Source organism: Pelophylax lessonae (genome assembly GCF_965119305.1).
Source record: "Pelophylax lessonae genome assembly, chromosome: 2".
NCBI lineage: Eukaryota > Metazoa > Chordata > Amphibia > Anura > Ranidae > Pelophylax > Pelophylax lessonae.
This window is the reverse complement of record NC_138769.1, coordinates 425,419,522-425,439,759: the sequence shown is the minus strand read 5'-3', so window position 1 is coordinate 425,439,759 and position 20,238 is coordinate 425,419,522. Positions and strand designations below refer to the sequence as shown.

Here is a 20,238-nt window from a genome sequence, read left to right as displayed (position 1 = left end):
ACATCTGTAAAGCAACAGGTACACTTTAATCATGAAACATCCTTGCCAGTCACAGCTAACGTTTCTGGCGCTAGGACCACAAACCTTACTAAATGCTGTATTCTTCAAGGTTTAAAGCGTGATTCTCTAATGCGTAATACAGATGTACTGTGGTTCAGCATTGATCAGAGGAATTTCTTGTCGCTTTAGCAAATGTTCATGTTGCTTCAGTGCAGGCTTTATAAACATTGTTGAATGCACGGAGTTGAATAACTTCATTTGTCTGATTCCATGAGAGAAGACCTAATTGTAGACCCTAAGATAAGGAAACTGTGTCCTGTATCCTTTTACATGTAGCACACTACAGTGAGCAAAACCTTCAACCTGAGTAGCACTCATTATCCCAGTTACAATATTAATGTTACAGGAAATTGAAAGTGTTACGTACAGGTTAGAAGACTACTATTTTAACTCATGTTTTCAACTCCTGTTTTTTTTTTTTTTTTTTTTTTTTAACTCTCCACTTGGTCACAATTCCATTTTGTTTAACAGTTGCAATGTATAAGTCAGCAACTTCAATGTTGTTCTTTTACGTCACTGCCAGAACTTCCAGACCTCTACAACAACATATTGACATTGTGGAATGAGTCAGTCTGGTCTTTAGACACACAATTTTTCCTGTCACTGAGTACCTGGTTGTTCCTGGCTTGATGACTCTGTAATCTGACTCTGGAGTCGGGGAAGTCTTTCCTGTCATTTCTGCTTTTTTCTTCTGTATGAGACCATTAGTATCTTACTTTTTGATTAAGAACTTTTTACAAGGGGTCTCCTGTGTAATGTAACTCCCCCAGTCTGTTCCTTGGGATATGAATCTTGGTTTTCTCTGCACAATATAAACCATTACAGACATTCATCTCCCTACGCATCTTTCTTGTAGTCATCACCCTGTGAGGCAAGTTTCCGAACAGGAAGACTTATCCTGTGAGTAACACCTTTTTTGGTTGGGAGTAGGAAAAAGGTGGTGTTCAGTCCTATGACTCAATTCTGCCTTAACGTAATTTCTGCCTTTTGCTTCAACCAGGACATTGTTTTTCTGTCCCTCTGTTCAGCGTGTGTTCACCAAAACAAAATTTATCTCCATTAAGTATGGTTTGGGCTGTGAGCTCTCAGCCACTGCTTCTTTTAGGAAGTGTGATATTTTTTATTCATTTTAAATGCTGCATGAACCCCCTAAGGGTGAAATAGCTTTTTATTCCACTATCACTAGGTGGCTCAGACAGACCACGACACAACACGGGACCCTACTCTGTTCTTATGTTTCTATTGCTTGCTACAAAGCTGGCATGTTAACTAAGGAAAGCCAACCGTTGCGCCTTGCGGCTTCAGAGACAGCTTTCCACTGCGTATGTGCAAACTTTGCTATGCTTTTTGAATGGTCCTGCAGCCTTCTGAGACCTGTGACGTGTCCCAGAAGGCTGCAGGCAAAAGGAGGGGGAATATGCACCAATATGCATATGTGGAAGAAGAGGAGGGAGGATTACATAAAGCAGAACTTCCCCTATAGGGTGAAGTTCCACTTTAAGTTCACTAAAAACTCCCTTCCACTCACTATCCTCAGAGCATTGGACAAAAGGGCTCTGTCATAGGATTACCCCATGTCTCTGCCCTCCCCTCTTTCAGGAACTGCTAGTTTTCAGCAACTTCATCTTCAGTGGGGGATGCCAGCTGTAGACCTGATGCTGTCCAGGCTCAACGACAAACTGGACAGGTTCCTTTCCAGGTCCAAGGATCCTTGGGCCTTTGGGATGGATGCCCTTTTTACTTTTTGCGATCAACACTACCTTATTTATGCTAAACCCCCCACAAATTCCTACCTTGTCTGCTTTGGAGGTTAGAGTGGGAAAGCATTCTGGTAATCCTTTTTAAACTGAATTGGCCCAGGAGGGTGTGGTACTTAAACATAGTGAGACTCCCAGGAGACTTAGTGAACCCTGCCAGACCATCCAAACCTCCTTTCTGAAGGTCCTGTATTCCATCCTACTTTCAATGTCACTGGCTTTGACGGCCTGTCTGTTGAAACCCAGGTCCTGATGGACAGGGGTCTTGTACACACAGTGATTTGTTGCAGAAGGCCAAAAATCCCTCAACCCTTAAGATTTACAACTGCACTTGGCAGGCATACTTGGTGTGAAAAGGGAAATACTCTGTGGCATGGGTTTTACACTTTCTTCAGACAGGTTGCCCCGATGGCCATCAAAGGCAAGTTTTCTGCTTTGGTTGTGCTCTTTCAGAGACTGCTTGCTTCTTTACTCATTGGTTGCGCCCTGCTAACTCCTCAATCCGGTGTTGGTCCTTCAGAGACCACCATTTAAACCTACTTGGGACTTTTCTCTCCCTCCCTTGTCACACATTGTTACATCAATTAGGAAGATGCCTCAGTTTGTGGCTATATCCTGCAAGGAACGTTTTCTTGTACCCAACAAAGACAAGGTTGTTTTGAAACTCCTTCATAGTGTTGTCTTTCTTTCTGTTTGGCTCTGAAACATCCTAAGAAGATTGTTCTCCACTGGCAGAATGTTAGCCTGTTTTGCAGCCGCAGCCTCGAATAAACAATCTGACACCTTGTTCTTGTTTCCTGAAGGCTCCCAGAAGTAACAGGCTGCCTTTCAATTCACAGTTGCTACGTAGATTTGACAACTCCTTTAGGAGTTTGGTCCAAAATGTAGGGTTCTCCCTTTCCCGTGAAGGCCCACTCCATCAGGTGTTGGTGCTTTGTGAGGTTTTCAACATCGGGTCTCAGTTTCCCAGGTCTGCAAGGTTGCGACATGGTCTTTTGCTCACACCGTCACTATGTTTTTTTTGCTAGGTCGATGTTCAGGCCTTGGAGGAGGTATTTGGTGGCCTTGTAAGAGCCTTCTTTGTTCTTGTTCTGTTATAGGAATTGGTCCTCTTGGGCTTGTTTTTTCTTTTGCCCTTCCCTCCAATGAGATTTTTAAAAGTCCCAATATTCTAAAAATACTTCTGTGTCCTGTGATATGCGAGAGACAGGATTTTAAACTAGCCTTTAAAATCCCTTTTTTGCCGTACATCAGATCCCAGGTCCCTTCCCTCTGGTTTCACTTTTGCATTGCTTTTTGACCTAGCTGAGGTAATGCTTGGAGTAGGAGGGGTTATGCTGGACATGGTCAGGCTTTGCTATTTGCTGGTTTCCAATCATCTCGAGGTGAATCATAACTTTTTAGTTTAAGAACTAACTCTCGTGTCCTGTGATGTTCTCAAAAGGATTTTACAGGTATGTAAAAATAAAAAAATTCCTGTTTTTATGTACATGGAGTAGAATAATTTTATTTGACACCATTGAGGGTCATGGTCCCATCCCTTTGTGTCCTTGATCATGCTTTCTGTACTGCTTTGCTACAAAAGTGAAGCATTCTGGTAATGGGTATGATTATCCTGGGCTGGCCTGCAGTTTTGTTTCTCCTTGTTGAATCCTTTTGTAGGCAGCAGTAAAACCTGAAGGTGAAAGACTTCCAGCATTCTTCAATGGACTCCAAGAATTGGATTATACATTGTCTAAAAATGCAAAGAATTCATACTATAAAACTTAGAGAGGCTTCCTGCCGTCCTAGTTTACAGCTTTTTGGAAGCTCCGTGTCTTTGGTAAATCATCATTAACTATACATGTTTTTTATCTCGATGTTCCAGAACCCAGGAAAACCTGGCCCTGACACACAGAACAGCTCTGCAGAGCTTATAAATGGATTGGTACAGCTGGTTCCACAGACAAACATGCCTGAAATAGGCCAGGAAGCCATGGAGGTGAGTCTGGTTCATTTTAGAGTGAAATTGCAATCACTTTGTAAGCCCTATTTACTTAAATGGGTCATGATTGGCAGGCAGTAGCACCCACCAAAAACAGGGTTTAATTTCTGCTGCGTAATGTAAACATCTTTTGGCTGCTGCCTCAGCAGCTAAAGGGGGGTAGGGTTTGGGCGTTAAACATATCCTTAGGGTTTTGGGCGTTAAACGTATCCTTAGGGTTTTAACATCCCCTAACTTTACTTGTGAACGAGCCCTAGGGTGCCGCTGCTGCGAAATGCAACTGAGGGCTCGTTCACAAGTGCAGCAGGCACTGCTGCTCCTCTGAAAAGTGATCCAAGTGTGTTTGACAGGGGAAGAGGAAGCAATATGTTGCCTCCTCACCACCTGATTTCAGCCCATGGTTGCCATGCAATGCAGGTGATTGTGACACAATAGTATGGCAGTTAGGGGTTTAAATCAGGTGTGAGGAAGCGACACTCTGCCTGTTGATCTTTGATTTCTCCCATGTTGTTCAGCAAGATCCCACCTCTAAAAATATGCACTGTTACTGTAATAATGACACTGGCAGTGAAGGGGTTAACACTGTTGGCGATCAAGGGGTTAAATGTAAGCCTAGGGGAGTGTTTCTAAATGTATGGGGTTGGGCTTTTGAAATAATCACAGAGACCTGTGATCTTATATAGAAGGATCACAGGTGCTCTGTGATCATTCCAGAGAGAAGAACGATTTACAACTGCTGACCGTCCTTCTCCCATAGCGGAGAGCGATTGCGGGTGGCATGGCAGCAATCAGGGCCGCCGGCCCCGTGCATCAGAGTGCACGCTCGCCTCCTAGCTGTAGGCGCGTGATTAACGTATACCTAAGTCGGTTCGCCCAGGAGGGGCTGCCTGCCGCAGTTAAACAACCTTTATGAACATTCTTTGGATGTGGTTCGGGCCATTAGAGTTTATCTGGGGGCTACTGAATCTTTCAGGAAATCAGACTCTTGTCCTTACCGAAGGAGCTCGAAAAGGATTGGCTGCGTCAGCTGCTGCCATATCCAGATGGATCAGGCAGACGGTTGTTCAGGCTTATTCACTGAAGGGTCATATTCCTCCTTTCCCTGTGAAGGCGCATTCTACTAGGGCGCTGAGTGCCTCTTGGGCTTTTCGCCATCAGGTGTCAGTGCTGCAAGGCGGCAACTTGGTGCATACATTCAAAAAATTCTACAAAGTTGATGGCATTTTCGGATGCTTCCTTTGGCCGCAAGGGTTTGCAGGCTGCTGTTTGAAGAGATTCTTTTTTGTATCTCTTTGGAGGTGTATGTTTTTTCAAGGTGAGCTCCAGTGGTTCCTGGTTGAGCTCCATGTTACCTGGTTGACTAAGTTTAGCTTTTGGGGAATTATTCTTTGCATTGTCTTCCCACCCCTCATGAATATACTGCTTTGGGACAGATCAATGGTCTCTGAAAAGATGGAGCTGTCGAACGATAGAGAAAACTGGATTTATTTGAGAACTTACCATAAAATCCTTTTCTCTGAAGTTCAACAGACACAGCACCCGCCCCTCTACTTCTGAGGTATGGGGTTTTTTATCTTCTACACACAGCTTGCAACTAAACTGATTGCTGATGATAGAGTGTCTGGGGTTATGCCTGCAGGGACAGCCTCATAGGCATGGTTAGACTTTTTTCCGGCAACACAGGGAAAGCCGCTCAGGTGAGGCACAAATGTCCAGGTGCTTGTCGGATCCGCCGTCCAGTAATCAAACTTCCAAAGAGAAAAAGTGACCGCACTCAGAGATGAATGAACTTGAAGTGTTTATTCCCATTTATAAGAAACGGTGCATCGAACGGACATGGTTGACGCGTTTCACGACTCTGTAGGTCGCTTACTCATAACCGATTTATGAGTAAGCGACCTACAGAGTCGTGAAACGCGTCAACCGTGTCCATGTCTGTTCGATGCATCATTGTTTTTTTTGAATGGGAATAAACACTTTAAGTTCATTCATCTCTTGAGTGCGGTCACTTTTTCTCTTTGGAAGCTAGACTTTTTTCCAGCCTAGTGCCTATTCCTGATTAAAGGAGCATAACCCAATGGTCTCTGAAGAGATGGAGCTGCGTCTGTCGAACTTCAGAGAAAAGGATTTTACAGTAAGTTCTTACAAAAATCCAGTTTTCCTGGAGTTCAGCTTTAAATTGTGGTGGAACTGTACCAAACATTTCCTGTATAATCAAAAATATAAATGCACAAAATTGTAACATTTGTATTTTACATCCACCCTATAATTGTTTTTTTGTTTTTTGTTTTTTGTTCCCCTCCCTCCCCAGGCTTTGTTGGTTCTACATCAGTCAGACAGCATTGAACTTTGGAATCCTGATTCACCAGTAGAGACATTTTGGGAAATTAGGTGAGATTAAAAAGGTTTTTCTCTTAGCAGTAAATACTTGGCTTGGTTTAAATGGTAATATCCATAAAAGTGTTACGAAAAATCTGCCTAATTTTTCCTAAATACTTTGTTTATAGAACATATCTAACAAGTTTGACCTGATTGTTGGGTGTCCATGATTGATCACTGTTTAGGTGTCATGTTTCTTTAGTCTAGGTTCACATCTGTTCTTTTAATGTTGGATGTGTTTGCACAGGCACAACAATGCGGAAAATTCAAGACAAAGGGTCCCCAACCGTTTTCTCACGCTGCTGCCGCTCGGAAACCCTATAGTGCTTTGACACCATACAGTTCCATGTGTTACTGCACATTGGAACATGCCCCACGTTTTCTGATATGTGGGGGTGCCTAAACAGCACCGTAGATGCGGCTGTCTGTTGGTGCAGGAACATGTGCAATTTGTACGCATTCACAAACCCGCAATAGTGTAAATTTAGCCTTTTACCTCAAAAAGTTGTGACTTAAAGATAATGTTTTTATTTTAAAAATTGTAATAGTTGCCATTTTAAATGTAAAAGTATTTAAAGCTTGTGAGACTTTACATGTTCATTAAAGCAATCTGATTCCAAATCCCAAAATCCATATAGCAACTTGTCTAAGAGCAAACATACCTGTCTGGTTTAGTGAACTCACAATGTTCTGAATCAAATCCAAATCTGGATTAATCTGACATTGGATCACATGGCCTGTAGCAGCTCTACAGAGTGGGTACCAACATTACGAGGCATCTGTCAATTTGTACAAAGACTTTGCTGATATCCATGCCCCTGAATGTGGCTGCTGTGAAAGACTAAAATTTGATTTTATTTGATGTTTAGTGTGCATACTTGGCAGTCAGTTAATAATTGGTGCATCTAAAACTATTTTTCTCTAGCGCTCATTGACAGACGTAGTCCTCGGTGATACAGCACCTTCGGGTTATGTTGCCTCCACAGGAGCAGGACTAGACAGGAAATTAAAAAGCTCTGGCCACACCCTAGGGGCAGTCCCAGAGGGTATATCCTCTCTCTCTCTGCCTCAGCAAATCAGTTATTTTCTGTCTAGTTAGGAGTAAGGACCTAGATACCTTGCTGGGATCTTAGGTCCTGGCAAGATTTTTTTCTTAAAAGATTTTTTAGACAGCTTTTTTTCTCCAGTGTTCCTGTGAGATCTTCAAGCAAGAAAGCTGAACTGGGCGACGGGCTGGATGTTGAGATCCGGTGGTCACCCCAGTTCAGCCTACGAGCGCGTGCAGGCCATAGCTCCGCGCTGGGTCGGCCGAGACAAAGTCCCATTAAAGGACTGACCCCGCGAGTTAAACGTCTCGCTGAAACGCCAAAGACCATGAGTCACGGCGTCCATATCGGTCGACAGCCCTCCCGCCCCGGTGGAGAGGGGTACTGTCAGGAGTTGGTGCCCGCCTGGTTCCGGTATGGTGAGTAGTATGTTCCCCCTTTTCCCCTGACGGGTCTTGTGGTGAACGCGGGCCCCTCTCTGTATGGTAAGATAGAGTCCCTCTCTATCCTATAAATGACACAGATCCTCCTACTTTGAGTGTGATTTTATGTGCAAAAGCCAGGAGGCTTGGTTTGGGAGCTAACAATCTAGTTGTATACATGTTAAAAAGATTGTAATCAGTGGCATTCTGGGAATCTTACGGTGATAAGTATAAGCTACCTACCAGTCAGAAGCCACGGACATGTAGACTGCCTTCCTAATCAGATCTCCAGCTATTAGCAGGCCTCCCGAATGGCCATGCGGTCCGCCAGGGCCGGTACCGCCAACCACGCCAAATCCCCATGCAGAGAGAGTGTTGTGTGCCCTGCAGCACACCGCTATTCAGTACAGGCCGCCGCCATTTTTTTTGCTGGATCGCACGAGCCGCCATTTTGGCGTAGCCTCGTGTCTCCAGCATGGGGGCGGCCATGTTTGAGGTGATCCAAACACCTCGTGGAGCTAGGGGAGGCGCCGGAAGGCGTGCAGAGGGGCGGAGCCGTCTCCTTTCTTCCTGGGCAGCCAGCCAAAAGACTTCCTGTTTGTCAAGACAGCGCTGTAACCTGTTGCAGTTAAACTCTGAGCATCAAGTGGTGAGCCTGGGGGTCTATCTCTCTCTCTCTCGATCGATAGGGATCCCTAGCAGGTAACACTAAGGGGCTTTTTGTGGCGCTGGGGGTCTGAAAAAAAAAAAAAAAGTTTTTTATTTTTGAATTATATTATCCAGGAAGTGACTGGAATTATCATGGACCCTGCCACACAGATTCCCCCACCTGTTTCCCTCGAGGGGGCCACGGGACCCGCCGGTGCACAGAGTGTAGAGTCATTTACAGCAATTTTGGAGTCTATGGTGGCTCGGGTGGAGGTGGCCTGTCAGGGACGGGGGTCAAGGAAGCGACCCCCGCCTACCCCTATACTATCTGACACCTCTGACTCAGATTCAGAGATGGTCACTGCAGTTGCAGGTTCCTCTGCAAGGGCTGTTATCTCAGGTAAAGCCCCCTCAGACAGTGAGGAGGATGCTTCTTCTCCCGCTATAATTCAGGAAGAAGCATTGGTGGACGCACTAGTTGTGGCAGTGCAGGAAACCTTAAAACTTGAGGCTTTACCGGCAGAGGCAACTGAAACAGAGATTCCTTTTGGTACTAATAAGCCCATCAAAACGGTGAAGGTTTTTCCTGTACCCAAATGTTTCGGTAATCAGATTAAAGGAGAATGGGAGCATTCTAAACGTACCTTTACTATTTCCAAGCGTATTGCTAGACGCTATCCGTTTGAGGAATCCATCATTAAGAAATGGACGGTACCACCAGTGGTGGATCCACCTATTTCCAGGCTGAATAAAGCCACGGTTATCCCAGTGGAGGACACTTCGTCAATTAAGGATCCGGTGGATCGAAAGATGGAAGCAGAGTCCCGCACCATCTTCTCTCTGATAGGGTCAGCATTTAGACCAGTAATTGTTATTGGTCTAGTTTCCCAGACACTTACGGAATGGGCGAGAATGGTACGCCAAGACCTTAGGGGAAAAGATATTCCCCAGGAGACATCTGATTTGATGGAACAGATTATACAAGGGCTACAGTTTATCTGTGACGCAGCCTTGGACACTACTCCCTTATTAGGGCATGCATCTATGTCAGCGGTGATCCTCAGACGTGTGCTGTGGTTAAAATGCTGGTCAGCTGACCTAGGTTCCAAAAAGACCTTGACAAATCTCCCTTTTCAGGGGAATCGTCTATTTGGGGCCAACCTAGATGAAATCATTAAGGATGCCACTGGGGGCAAGAGCACTTTTTTGCCACAGGCTGCTAAAGCTAAGGGACCTCGCAACAAGCGAGGACCTTTCTTTACCGCCCATAAAGGGCGCCCGGCTGGTACAAGCGGGAAAGGCAAGACTCCTCCAGGAGGGTTCAAGAAGGGCTGGTCGGACAAGCAGAGGACCAACCCAGCCAAACCCGAAGCAAAGGAGTACACAGCCTGAAGGTGCGCCCCCACCCGGTTTCAGGGTGGGGGGACGTTTTCACCGGTATTCAGGACATTAGATCGAGCATCAACCACTACTACCGGTGCGATTCTTCCCTTCCAACATTTAAGTACTACAGGAAGCGGTAGTTACCGTTCCCTGAATAGATCTTTTCCTTTACCTTTTCCTAAGATTAGTCCCTATACCTCACAGGAATCGGATCTGGTTGACCAGATAGGCCAAGTAGCCTCTAGTCGGGTGACTTCGGTCCCTGAGGTTCAACCAGAAAAGATCACCCTTCCTGATAACAATCAGGTATCTGATAAATGTGTGGGAACAGAAAACGACCAGACTTTCTCGGATGGTCGGGGCCAGATACCTCTAGGGACGCCTGGTTCAGATTCTATCAGCGCCAGTGGTCCTAGAAATTCTAGGCTGGCCTCCTCAAGCCGGCCTGGCCGACTTGGACATGCTAGTCGCAGACGTTCCGTGGGAACTTCGTCTCAGGGAGTGTCTGTGGTCTCAAGGACCAATTTACCATCATGCTTTACAGTCGCTGGTTTTAATGGCCTGGCCATTGAGACCCAAGTACTGAAGGACAGAGGGTTGTCTACTTCAGTCATTTCTACCCTTATTAAAGCAAGGAAAGCGACTTCCAGCAAGGTCTATTATCACACATGGAAGACTTATATTGCGTGGTGCGAATCTTTAGGATTTCCTCCACGTACCTATTCGGTGACTCGAATATTGGCCTTTTTGCAACAAGGGGTTGAGCAGAAGCTAGCCTTGAGCACCATCAAGGGTCAAGTTTCAGCATTAGCAATCTTCTTTCAGAAGCCTTTAGCTACCAAGTCCTTGGTGCGGAATTTCATCCAGGGGGTGCGGCACCTGGCTCCACCAGTCCGCGCGCCCTTACCGCCCTGGGATCTTAATTTGGTTTTGTCGGTTCTACAGAAACCTCCCTTTGAAAACATCAGGGAGATTCCCTTGCTTACTTTATCCCAGAAGGTGGTCTTCTTGGTGGCTATTACTTCTGCTCGCAGGGTGTCAGAACTGGCTGCATTATCATGTCAGTCCCCATACCTAGTGATTCATAGGGATAAGGTAGTACTTCATCCTAAGCCATCTTTTCTTCCTAAGGTGGTTTCAGATTTTCATCTGAATGAAGATATTGTACTACCTTCCTTGTGTCCTCAGCCCAAGCATCATCGGGAACATGCGTTGCATTCCTTAGATGTGGTTTGGGCAATCAGGGTATACCTGAAAGCTACGGAATCATTCCGTAAGACGGATTCACTTTTTGTGATCACGGATGGCCCCAGAAAGGGTTTGCCTGCATCTGCCGCGACCATTGCCAAATGGATTAGACAAACGGTGGTACAGGCTTATTCTATTAAGGGTCAGAGTCCTCCGTTCCCTGTTAGGGCGCACTCCACTCGAGCGCTCAGTACTTCCTGGGCCTTTCGCCATCAGGCGTCAGTGGTCCAGGTATGTAAGGCGGCCACCTGGTCGTCGGTACATACCTTTACAAAATTCTATAAGATTGATGTGACGGCATCGGCGGATGCCTCATTTGGCCGCAAGGTTTTGCAGGCCGCAATTTGAGGAGACCGGTGGTCTACCTCGAGGGTTTTTTCTGTTTGAAAAAAAAAAAAAATTTTTTCTTTTTTGTTGAGTCTCATCATTAAGGATGAGCATTGTAAACTTCTAGTTGGCACCGGTTGGGCCTTCTAGATTGGGATTTGATTTTCATTTTCCCACCCTTCATTTGTGATACTGCTCTGGGACATCCCGAAGGTGCTGTATCACCGAGGACTACGTCTGTCAATGAGCGCTAGAGAAAAATGGATTTTTGTAAAATCTTACTGTAAAATCCTTTTCTCTTAGCTCATTGACAGACGTAGTCCCCGCCCCTCTGTTTTTTTGAGTTGGGTTGGGTTAAAATCTCTAAAGACTGCTTTTTCACATAACTGATTTGCTGAGGCAGAGAGAGAGAGGATATACCCTCTGGGACTGCCCCTAGGGTGTGGCCAGAGCTTTTTAATTTCCTGTCTAGTCCTGCTCCTGTGGAGGCAACATAACCCGAAGGTGCTGTATCACCGAGGACTACGTCTGTCAATGAGCTAAGAGAAAAGGATTTTACGGTAAGATTTTACAAAAATCCATTTTTATTAGGCAGATTTTTTGATATTTTACAAGACGCAAGACCTAATATTCTAAGACTCTGGGTTTTAGGCTGGTACCTTCAAGTTATTGTACAGCCGTGGCCAATAGTTTGGAGATTGACATAAATAATAGTTTTCACAAATTCTGCTGTTTCAGTAGTTTTTGGTCTTTTTGTCAGATGGTACTATGGTACACTGAAGTATAATTACAAGCATTTCATAAGTGTCAAAGGCTTTTATTGACCATGGCATTAAGTTTATGCAAAGAGTCAATATTTGCAGTGTTGACCCTTCTTTTTCAAGACCTCTGCAATTCACCCTGGCATGCTGTCAATAAACTTCTGGGCCACATCCTGACTGATGGCAGCCCATTCTTGCATAATCAATGATTGGAGTTTGTCAGCATTTGTGAGGGTTTTTTTGTTTTTTGTTAACTCACCTCTTGAGGGTTGACCACAAGTTCTCAATGGGATTAAGGTCTGGGGAGTTTCCTGGCCATGGACCCAACATTTTGGTGATTTGTTCCCTAAGCCACCTATCACTTTTGCCCTATGACAATGTGCTCCATCATGCTGGAAAAGGCATTGTTCGTCACCATAAGCATTTCTGGCAATCTCGAATAGGTGACTCCACCTTCTGTGATGGAGTGGATGTGATTTATCAATTAAGAGTGATAACAGATAGCAACAAATATTTAAAAATGTATACAGTGCTTGTGACAGACCGTGCCATTTTCTCAATACGTGCTGAATAAAAATATGTGCGATAATAAATAAAATAACCAATGTAAATAAATAGTGTCATGCACATACCAGTTATCAAAAGATCACAACTTGCAATGGTATTAGTGCTGTATATAAAGTGTGTGAAAACTTGATTTAAAAAGTAAGACTGTGACATAAAGTAGCAAAACATAAAAAACATATATAGAAATAGTGTCCATAAAGGTAGTGCCAAATATTGTGTTATCCTTCTTCCCTTTGTGAAATTCAGTGGTGCATCAAATTTCTGATCCTCCACCTAGTAAGCAGTGGCCACTCACTAGAAGCACTCAGGCTTCTGGGACCTAAAGTGCCTGTAGAACTCCTCTGTCTTTGGAAACCACTTCCTTCTAGGTATTGGTCAGGGACACATCTATCCAATGTAAATCTTAAGAAAATGCAGGAGAATATCTCATGGTGTAGTAAATTTTATTGTAAGATAAATGCAGAGATAAAAGTAATGAACTCACATTAGAAGGTGCCTCAAATGACACTTGCTGAAAGCCAAAAACAAACAAGCATCCAGAAACGGCCTCTCTGTAAGTAGCGTGCGTTCCACTGTGCGTGTCACCCCGTTCTGACCAGCCGCAAACCGGAAGTGATTTCGTACTGGAACCTCAATGCATTTCACCAGGAAGTGGCGTCATCAGGAAGTATTACTTATTTGTTGCCATCTATCTGTTATCACTCTTGATTGATAAATCACATCCACTCCATCACAGAAGGTGGAGTCACCTATTAGAGATTGCCAGAAGTGCTTACCCTGTAACTTGTATGTACCTTTATGTGCTTATGTACCAGTAGCAGCGCCTCATTTACCCCTAATTTCACATTTAGGTATCACTACTTAAATTGAAGGCAGCTCTACATAATACATCAGTGTTTTACATCAGGGGAGGCACCATACTATCCTATTTTGTTTGATACCAAACTGTTCTTGGATGGGTGGAAGAAGTTACTCTCTGAGGATGCTTTTGTACCATTTTTTAGTTCAATTTTATTTTATTGAAAGAGTTTAACATGTAAAGAACAGAAAAAGTAGAAAAACAGTTATAATGGTGAGCATGGCATACAGCAGTAGTTATACAGAGCAATGTGACCTAACCAGGTCTGTGGAAACTTAACTTGGAAGTGGAGTTATAGATAGACCAGCAGTATATCGATATACCATGTCTCAGCTTTGTCAGTAAAAATAACATTGATAGAAGGCCGCTGTAGTGGGCATTAAACAAGAGAGGTGATCAAGCTGTACGGTTGGTAGCGCCTATCAAGGTACTCCAAAGTGGCTTGTTGAGGGTCTACAGGTGAGAGTATAGGGATAACCGCATAGGTGGTCGGAGGCGTACCATCAGAGATATAAAGGAAAGGGTGAAGATAAGGGGAGCAGACTTAAGAGTACGAAAAATACCAGAAGAGATGGGGGGGGGGGTGGAGGGCGCACACTTCCCACTACGGCCCATCAGCACCCGACATCATGGGTGTCTATCCAGGACCTGAAGCCATCCGGACATCGAAACATGTCCCAGGACGACCCCATGATGAACAGTTCCTCCCTGCCCCCCTCCCGGGCCAACACATTTTCATGTCCCTGATCCCATCCAGCTCCAGGGCTCACTCAAATGTAGAGGGTACATGCATAGTTTTCCAATGTCTGGGGATCACTGTCCTGACAGCCGCCAAAAAGAACCGAAGGAAGGTAGCAAAGACAACAGGGCTAATTTCGGCATAGCAGAGACCGTAGTCGCCTGGAGCCTGCAGTACAGAGCAATAATGTCGGTCCAGAACTTGCGGATCCGGGGGCATTCCCACCAAATATGTAGAAGCGTACCTCTAGACGACATGCACCTCCAACAGCTGTCCTAAGTGAAGCGGGTCAATATACTTAGCCAAGGAGGGGCATCTGTACCATCTGGTCAGGAGCTTGAACCCCTTCTCCTCGACGTGAGTCACAGGGGACATCGAGCGAGTCAGAGCAAACCATTTACGCCAATCAATAGGCGAAAGGACTTGTCCCAATTCTTTACTCCATGCATTAGTATAGGTCGGCAGGTCCTGGGCGAAGAACACCCAGAAGGAGAGAAGAGAATACAGTTGTGACACCATGTGGGTGGGAGGATCAATTAGAAGCAAAATGGCGTTGAATGCCGAGGGGTCCCCTCGGGCGGCAACCACCGAGGGCAGGGAGCTAAGATAAGAGGACCTGACGGCGCTGTAACTAGCCCGCAAGGTCTCCCACCGGCACGTTAGTTATGCTGTAGTAGTAAGGAGGGATCAGCACGCAGCAGTTGGGACGCTCGCTAATGGTCGGTCACGTTCCACGGTCCAAATCTCGGCCATCGGGGTTACCGGAGGGAAGGCTGGGGTTCCAAAAAAGGGTGTCATGGGACACTGGGGACTTGAGATGGCCCGACTCATTCAGGCGATCCCAAGTCCGCAGCGTCTGTGAAGTCAAAGTGCCCAAAGAAGGCACATGTCCCCGAAGTTGCAACTGGGTCCACGGTAGAGCGCTGAGATCAAAAGGGGTGAAAAGACGCTCTATTTGAACCCACAATTTAGTGGAGGCGTTGTGGAACCAGTCTACCATGCGTGTCAGGGTCGCCTCCCGATGGTAGAGAGCGAAGTCAGGAATACCGGCCCCCCTCTTGACTTTGGGAGGGTGAGCTTCGGGTATTTCAAGCGAGAGCGATTATGGAGCCACAGGAAGCGTGAGAGAGCTCTGTGCAGCTTATCAAAAGAAGAGGTCGGTAAGTGTATGGGTAGCGTCTGAAAGAGATACAGAAAACGGGGTAGAACGTCCATTTTCAAAACATTGATCCGTCCAAACCAAGACGACGGGGTTTTATTTATTTATTCGCGGGGTAAGGTGGACAAATCCGACAGGGTTTTATTTAAAAGGATGACAAAATTGGTACTGAAAAGGTGGGTCGGGTCAGAAGGAAGGTTGACACCCAGGTAGTGAATAGAGGAGGATCCTGTCTTAAAGGGGTACGAACTCGCAATTTTGTACCATTTTTCTATTAATGGCTGTGTTCTTAGGCAAAATTGTGAGTGAGCCCACTCCATTGGCTGAAGAGCAACCCCACACATGAATGGTCTTAGGATGCTTTACTGTTGGCATGACACAGTACTGATGGTAGTGCTCACCTTTTCTTCTCCGGACAAGGTTTTTTCCGAATGCCCCAAACAATCAGAAATGGGAATAGTCACAGAAAATGTCTTTACCCTAGTCCTCATCCGTCCAATCTCTGTACCTTTTGCAGATCATCATTCTTTCCCTGATGTTTTTCCCGGAGAGAAGTGGCTTCTTTGCTGTCCTTCTTGACACCAGGCCATCCTCCAAAAGTCCTGGCCTCACTGTGCGTACAGATGCACTCACACCTGCTTGCTGCCATTCCTGAGCAAGCTCTGCACTGGTCCCCCTGATCACGCAGCTGAATCAACTGTAGGTGTTAGTCCTGGCGCTTGCTGGATTTTCTTGGGTGCCCTGAAGCCGCCTTCACAAATGCAGTGGAAATGCTTTTTTGGGATGAAGTTCATTTTCATGACAAAGAGGGACTTTGCAATTAATTTCAATTCATCTGATCACTCTTCATAACATTCTGGAGTACACTATTTGCAAGTTGCCATCATAACAACTGAGGCAGCAGACTGTGAAAACTAGTATTTGTCATTCTCTAAACGTTTGGCTACAACTGTACACTGACAAAGCTTTTGAGGACACACCCAATTTTGTTGCATAATTGATGTGGGATAATCACAGAAGCATTGTGCCACTTATTAGTGGACCCTAAATAAAATAGAAGTATGTCAAAGATTAGATAATACATTTTAGATTATAAAGGTATTTTGTATATTTTTCACAGTTCACAAATGATTTTTTACATCTGTAAAAAGTTGACTGGTCATCAGATGCTCAACAGCACAGAAGTCCTGAAATGGCTACGAGAAATTTTAATCTGCAGGAATAAATTTCTTCTTAAAAATAAGGTATCTACAGAAATATGTATAAAGTTTTGTACTTTTGACATCCTTGGCTATTTATTTTGCAATAAAAGCTATTTTTTTTTAATTATTTTATAAAACAACAAACATGTAATAGTTACCTGTTCATGCAAGGATTTCTAAAAATGTAATTTATTTATATTTCCATCCAACCATTTTGCAAATGTTATGGGCTGCAGCAGAAATTGTTTGCAAATACGAAGTAGACCGGTTTCCTTTTTGAAGCCCTGATCCTGAATGATAAAAATGGTTTTCAGCAAAGGCATGCAAGAATACAGTTACAGTATTTCTGTTATAACTTTAGGCTGATAGCATTTTACTGTCATGGTGACTTGGCTTATTGGTCCATTTATTGGGAGCCATACATACAGGCCTCTGGAAGTCTAGTTATTTTCAAGCACTCAACAATTTGTTTTTTGTTGCATCTGTAAGATTAAAAAAAAAAATATATACGTTTGTTCGATGTTCACCTAAAACAATCATGGAGTTATTCCCCTTTCCCATTCACATGTCCAGCTGTCAGTTGTTAGTCTCTTCTGGACACTGAAGCTCTGCATAGAAGGCATTAGGTCTGGAAGCTGTGGAGCTTAGTTCTAAGTCAAGCTAAAGGTAAATCCCAGGGTACAGTGTGCTCTTCCAGTATGCTGAGGTTCTTTGGCTTCAGGGAAATAGATTTGTGGATAATAAAAGCTACTGTACTTTTACACCGTTGTTCGTTTGGACGCATTGATGTATTTGATAGGTTCACCCCTTCCCCATTAGAAATTAGCATACACTGTTGAAATCAAGTCAGTCTGAATATTAAACTTATTACATAGTTAGTGAGGTTGAAAAAAAGACATCAGTCCATCCAGTTCAACCTATGATGTGTGTGTGTGTGTGTCTACTGTTAACCACACATTGTATACCCCTGTATGTTGTGGTCTTTAAGGTGCCCGTCTAATAGTTTTTTGAAACTATCAGTGCTCCCTGCTGATACGACTGCTTGTGGAAGAGAATTCCACATTCTTACTGCTCTTACAGTGAAGAACCCCCTGCATATTTTAAGGTTAAAACGCCTTTCCTCTAGTTTTAGTGAGTGGCCACCCGTCTTATTGTATTTCCTTTCTCTGAATAGGTTTTTCCATATGCTAGGGTTTCCAGTACAATATTTGTACATTGATATCATATCCCCCCTCAATCGTCTCTTCTCCAGAGAGAATAAGTTCAGTGCTTGTAGTCTTTCCTCATAGCTGATGTCCTCCATTCCCCTAATTATTTTTGTTGCCCTTCTCTGGACTTTCTCCAGTTCCAGCACATCCTTCCTGAGGACCGGTGCCCAGAACTGGACCGCATACTCCAGATGTGGATGGACCAGAGTCTTGTAGAGTGGAAGAATAATCTCTTTATTTCTGGAGTGAATCTCCTTTTTTTATACATCCCAGTATTCTGTTGGCTTTGCTTGCAGCGGCTTGGCATTGCATGCCACTGCCAAGCCTGTTGTCTACCAGTACCCCCAGGTCCTTTTCCATCCTAGACTCACCCAGGGGTTCCCCCCTCAGTGAGTAGCTTGCTTTCTAGTTTCTGGCACCCAAGTGCATTACTTTACATTTATCAACATTGAACCTCATCTGCCATGTAGTTGCCCACCCCATAATTTTGTTCAGGTCCGCTTGTAAGGTTTCCACATCCTGCACAGAAGATATTGGCATGCTTAGTTTAGTATCATCCGCAAATACTGAGATTTTACTCGATATCCCCTCCTCTAGATCATTTATGAATAAATTAAACAGGATTGGCCCCAGGACAGAACCCTGGGGGACCCTGCTTTCCACACCCGCTCAATCTGAGTACTCCCCCTTATGTATGCCATTATCGCCTTTTACTGTGCCTGATTTCCCCCTTATCTCATCCTCTTTATGTTGTGTTGCCATTTAAAAAAAAAATACACCACATGACAACACATTTCACTTCTTGATTTCTTGAGGTTTAGCAAAATCTTGCAAGATCTAGCAACTTCAAAATAAAATCCACTGGGAAGGCAGTGGTGAGATTGCCTTCCCAGGATTCATCTTTATAGGTGTAGCCACCTTACCACTGCCTTAAAAAATCCGGAAGTGTGATCAGAGCCCAGGTAGAAAAAAAAAAACTCTTCAGAAGAAAAAAGGTTTTTGAACTGAAAGAGTAGCATAACATTGGGCACTCTATTTGGTGGGTGGGGGGGTTTAACACCTTCCCGCCCGGCCCATAGCAGAATGACAACAGGGTGGCTTTACTGTTCTGAGTGGACGTCATGATGCCCTCTCGGAAAGCGCCGCTCCTGGACTGATCAGTGTACCGCCCCGTTGCTTGTATCGTGTTTTTTCTTTTTTTTTTTTTTTTTTTTGTACTGTCACATCAGTGTCCCTGATCACCACCATACCAGGTATGACGCTGTACTGCACTGGTGACAGCATGTTACTTTCATTTTCCAAAAAATTACAACTTCAAAAAACACGCCACGCCTCTTACAAAATACCTTGGTCTGTCTACTTTCCAAAATGGGACCATTTGGGCGGTATTAGTACTGTCCTGGTATTTTAGGGCCTTAAGAAATGAGCTAGGCCGACAGTACTTTAGGATTGATCAATTTTCAGATATATATACCATAGTTTGTGGATTCTCCAACTTTTCTACAAACTAAATAATATACAATGATTTGAGTTATTTTCACAAAAGAAATTTAGCAGAATACAATTTGGCTTACGTTTTTTTTATGAACAATTTTTTTTTTCAAAGTTTTGGGCCTTTTTTTGTTTAGGAAAAAATAAAAAAACCCCAGTGGTGGTTTAACACCACCAAAAAAAGCTCTAGTTGTGTTAACAAAATTATAAAGATTTCATATGGGTACAGTGTTGCATGACTGCACAACTGTCATTCAAAGTGTGATAACGCTGAAAGCTGCAAATTGGCCTGGGCAGGAAGGGGGTAAAAGTGCCCTCTATTGAAGTGTTAAAGGGGGTTTATCAGCACAAGTTTTTTTCCATTGCAGGACAGGGAGGCTCTTATCCCAGCACAGCCAGAAAACTGACCACACTGGGATGAATGGGATTGTTTTGCCTTGCATGGTCAGTTTGAAATTTAAAAGCAGGGAACTGGCTGGGTCACAAAGTGTTTTACTTAAAGGAGGAAATACAAAAGGAACAGGGTACTTTTTAACACATGTGCACACACTTTAAGTATACTTTCCCCACACCGAGTGCTTACCTAGTATTAGTGAAAAAAGTCTTAGCAGTTTGACAGTTTAGTAGTATCCCTTAAGCATTCTAAAACTTGCAACATTTTAAGGGTTGCCTTGTAAATGTCATATGTAACTTTCCGTTGCTTACCTTTTTTTTTTTATAGAAATACTACTTACCCGCCTCTCTTGCTTTTACACTGACCTGGAACAAGCACATAGTAAGCAGAATCAAAACTGATCTACATTATTTCTTTTGGGTCAACAACTTGGCACTGAATCCAGGGGATTAGTTTAGCCAACAGGCAACTAGCATTTTACATGAGTGAGAAATATGGAAACTATCATTTCTGGCTTGTAATACTTTTTAGTTGCCTGGCCATTGTTTCTAACAAAGCTATAGTACTTTTAAAGTCCTTGATCGGGAACACGTATGTACATAAT

The 20,238-nt window shown here is 44.1% G+C and overlaps 1 protein-coding gene across 1 annotated transcript in view; it reads left to right on the top strand.

The window, feature by feature from the left end:
• Positions 1–20,238, top strand: part of NF1 (neurofibromin 1) — a 585,707-nt gene that overhangs the window by 219,964 nt on the left and 345,505 nt on the right. The window contains exons 14-16 of the mRNA XM_082247714.1: positions 3,685–3,798; positions 6,113–6,192; positions 16,460–16,583. Coding sequence (XP_082103840.1) covers positions 3,685–3,798; positions 6,113–6,192; positions 16,460–16,583 — 318 coding nt within the window. The remainder of the gene's footprint in view (positions 1–3,684; positions 3,799–6,112; positions 6,193–16,459; positions 16,584–20,238) is intronic.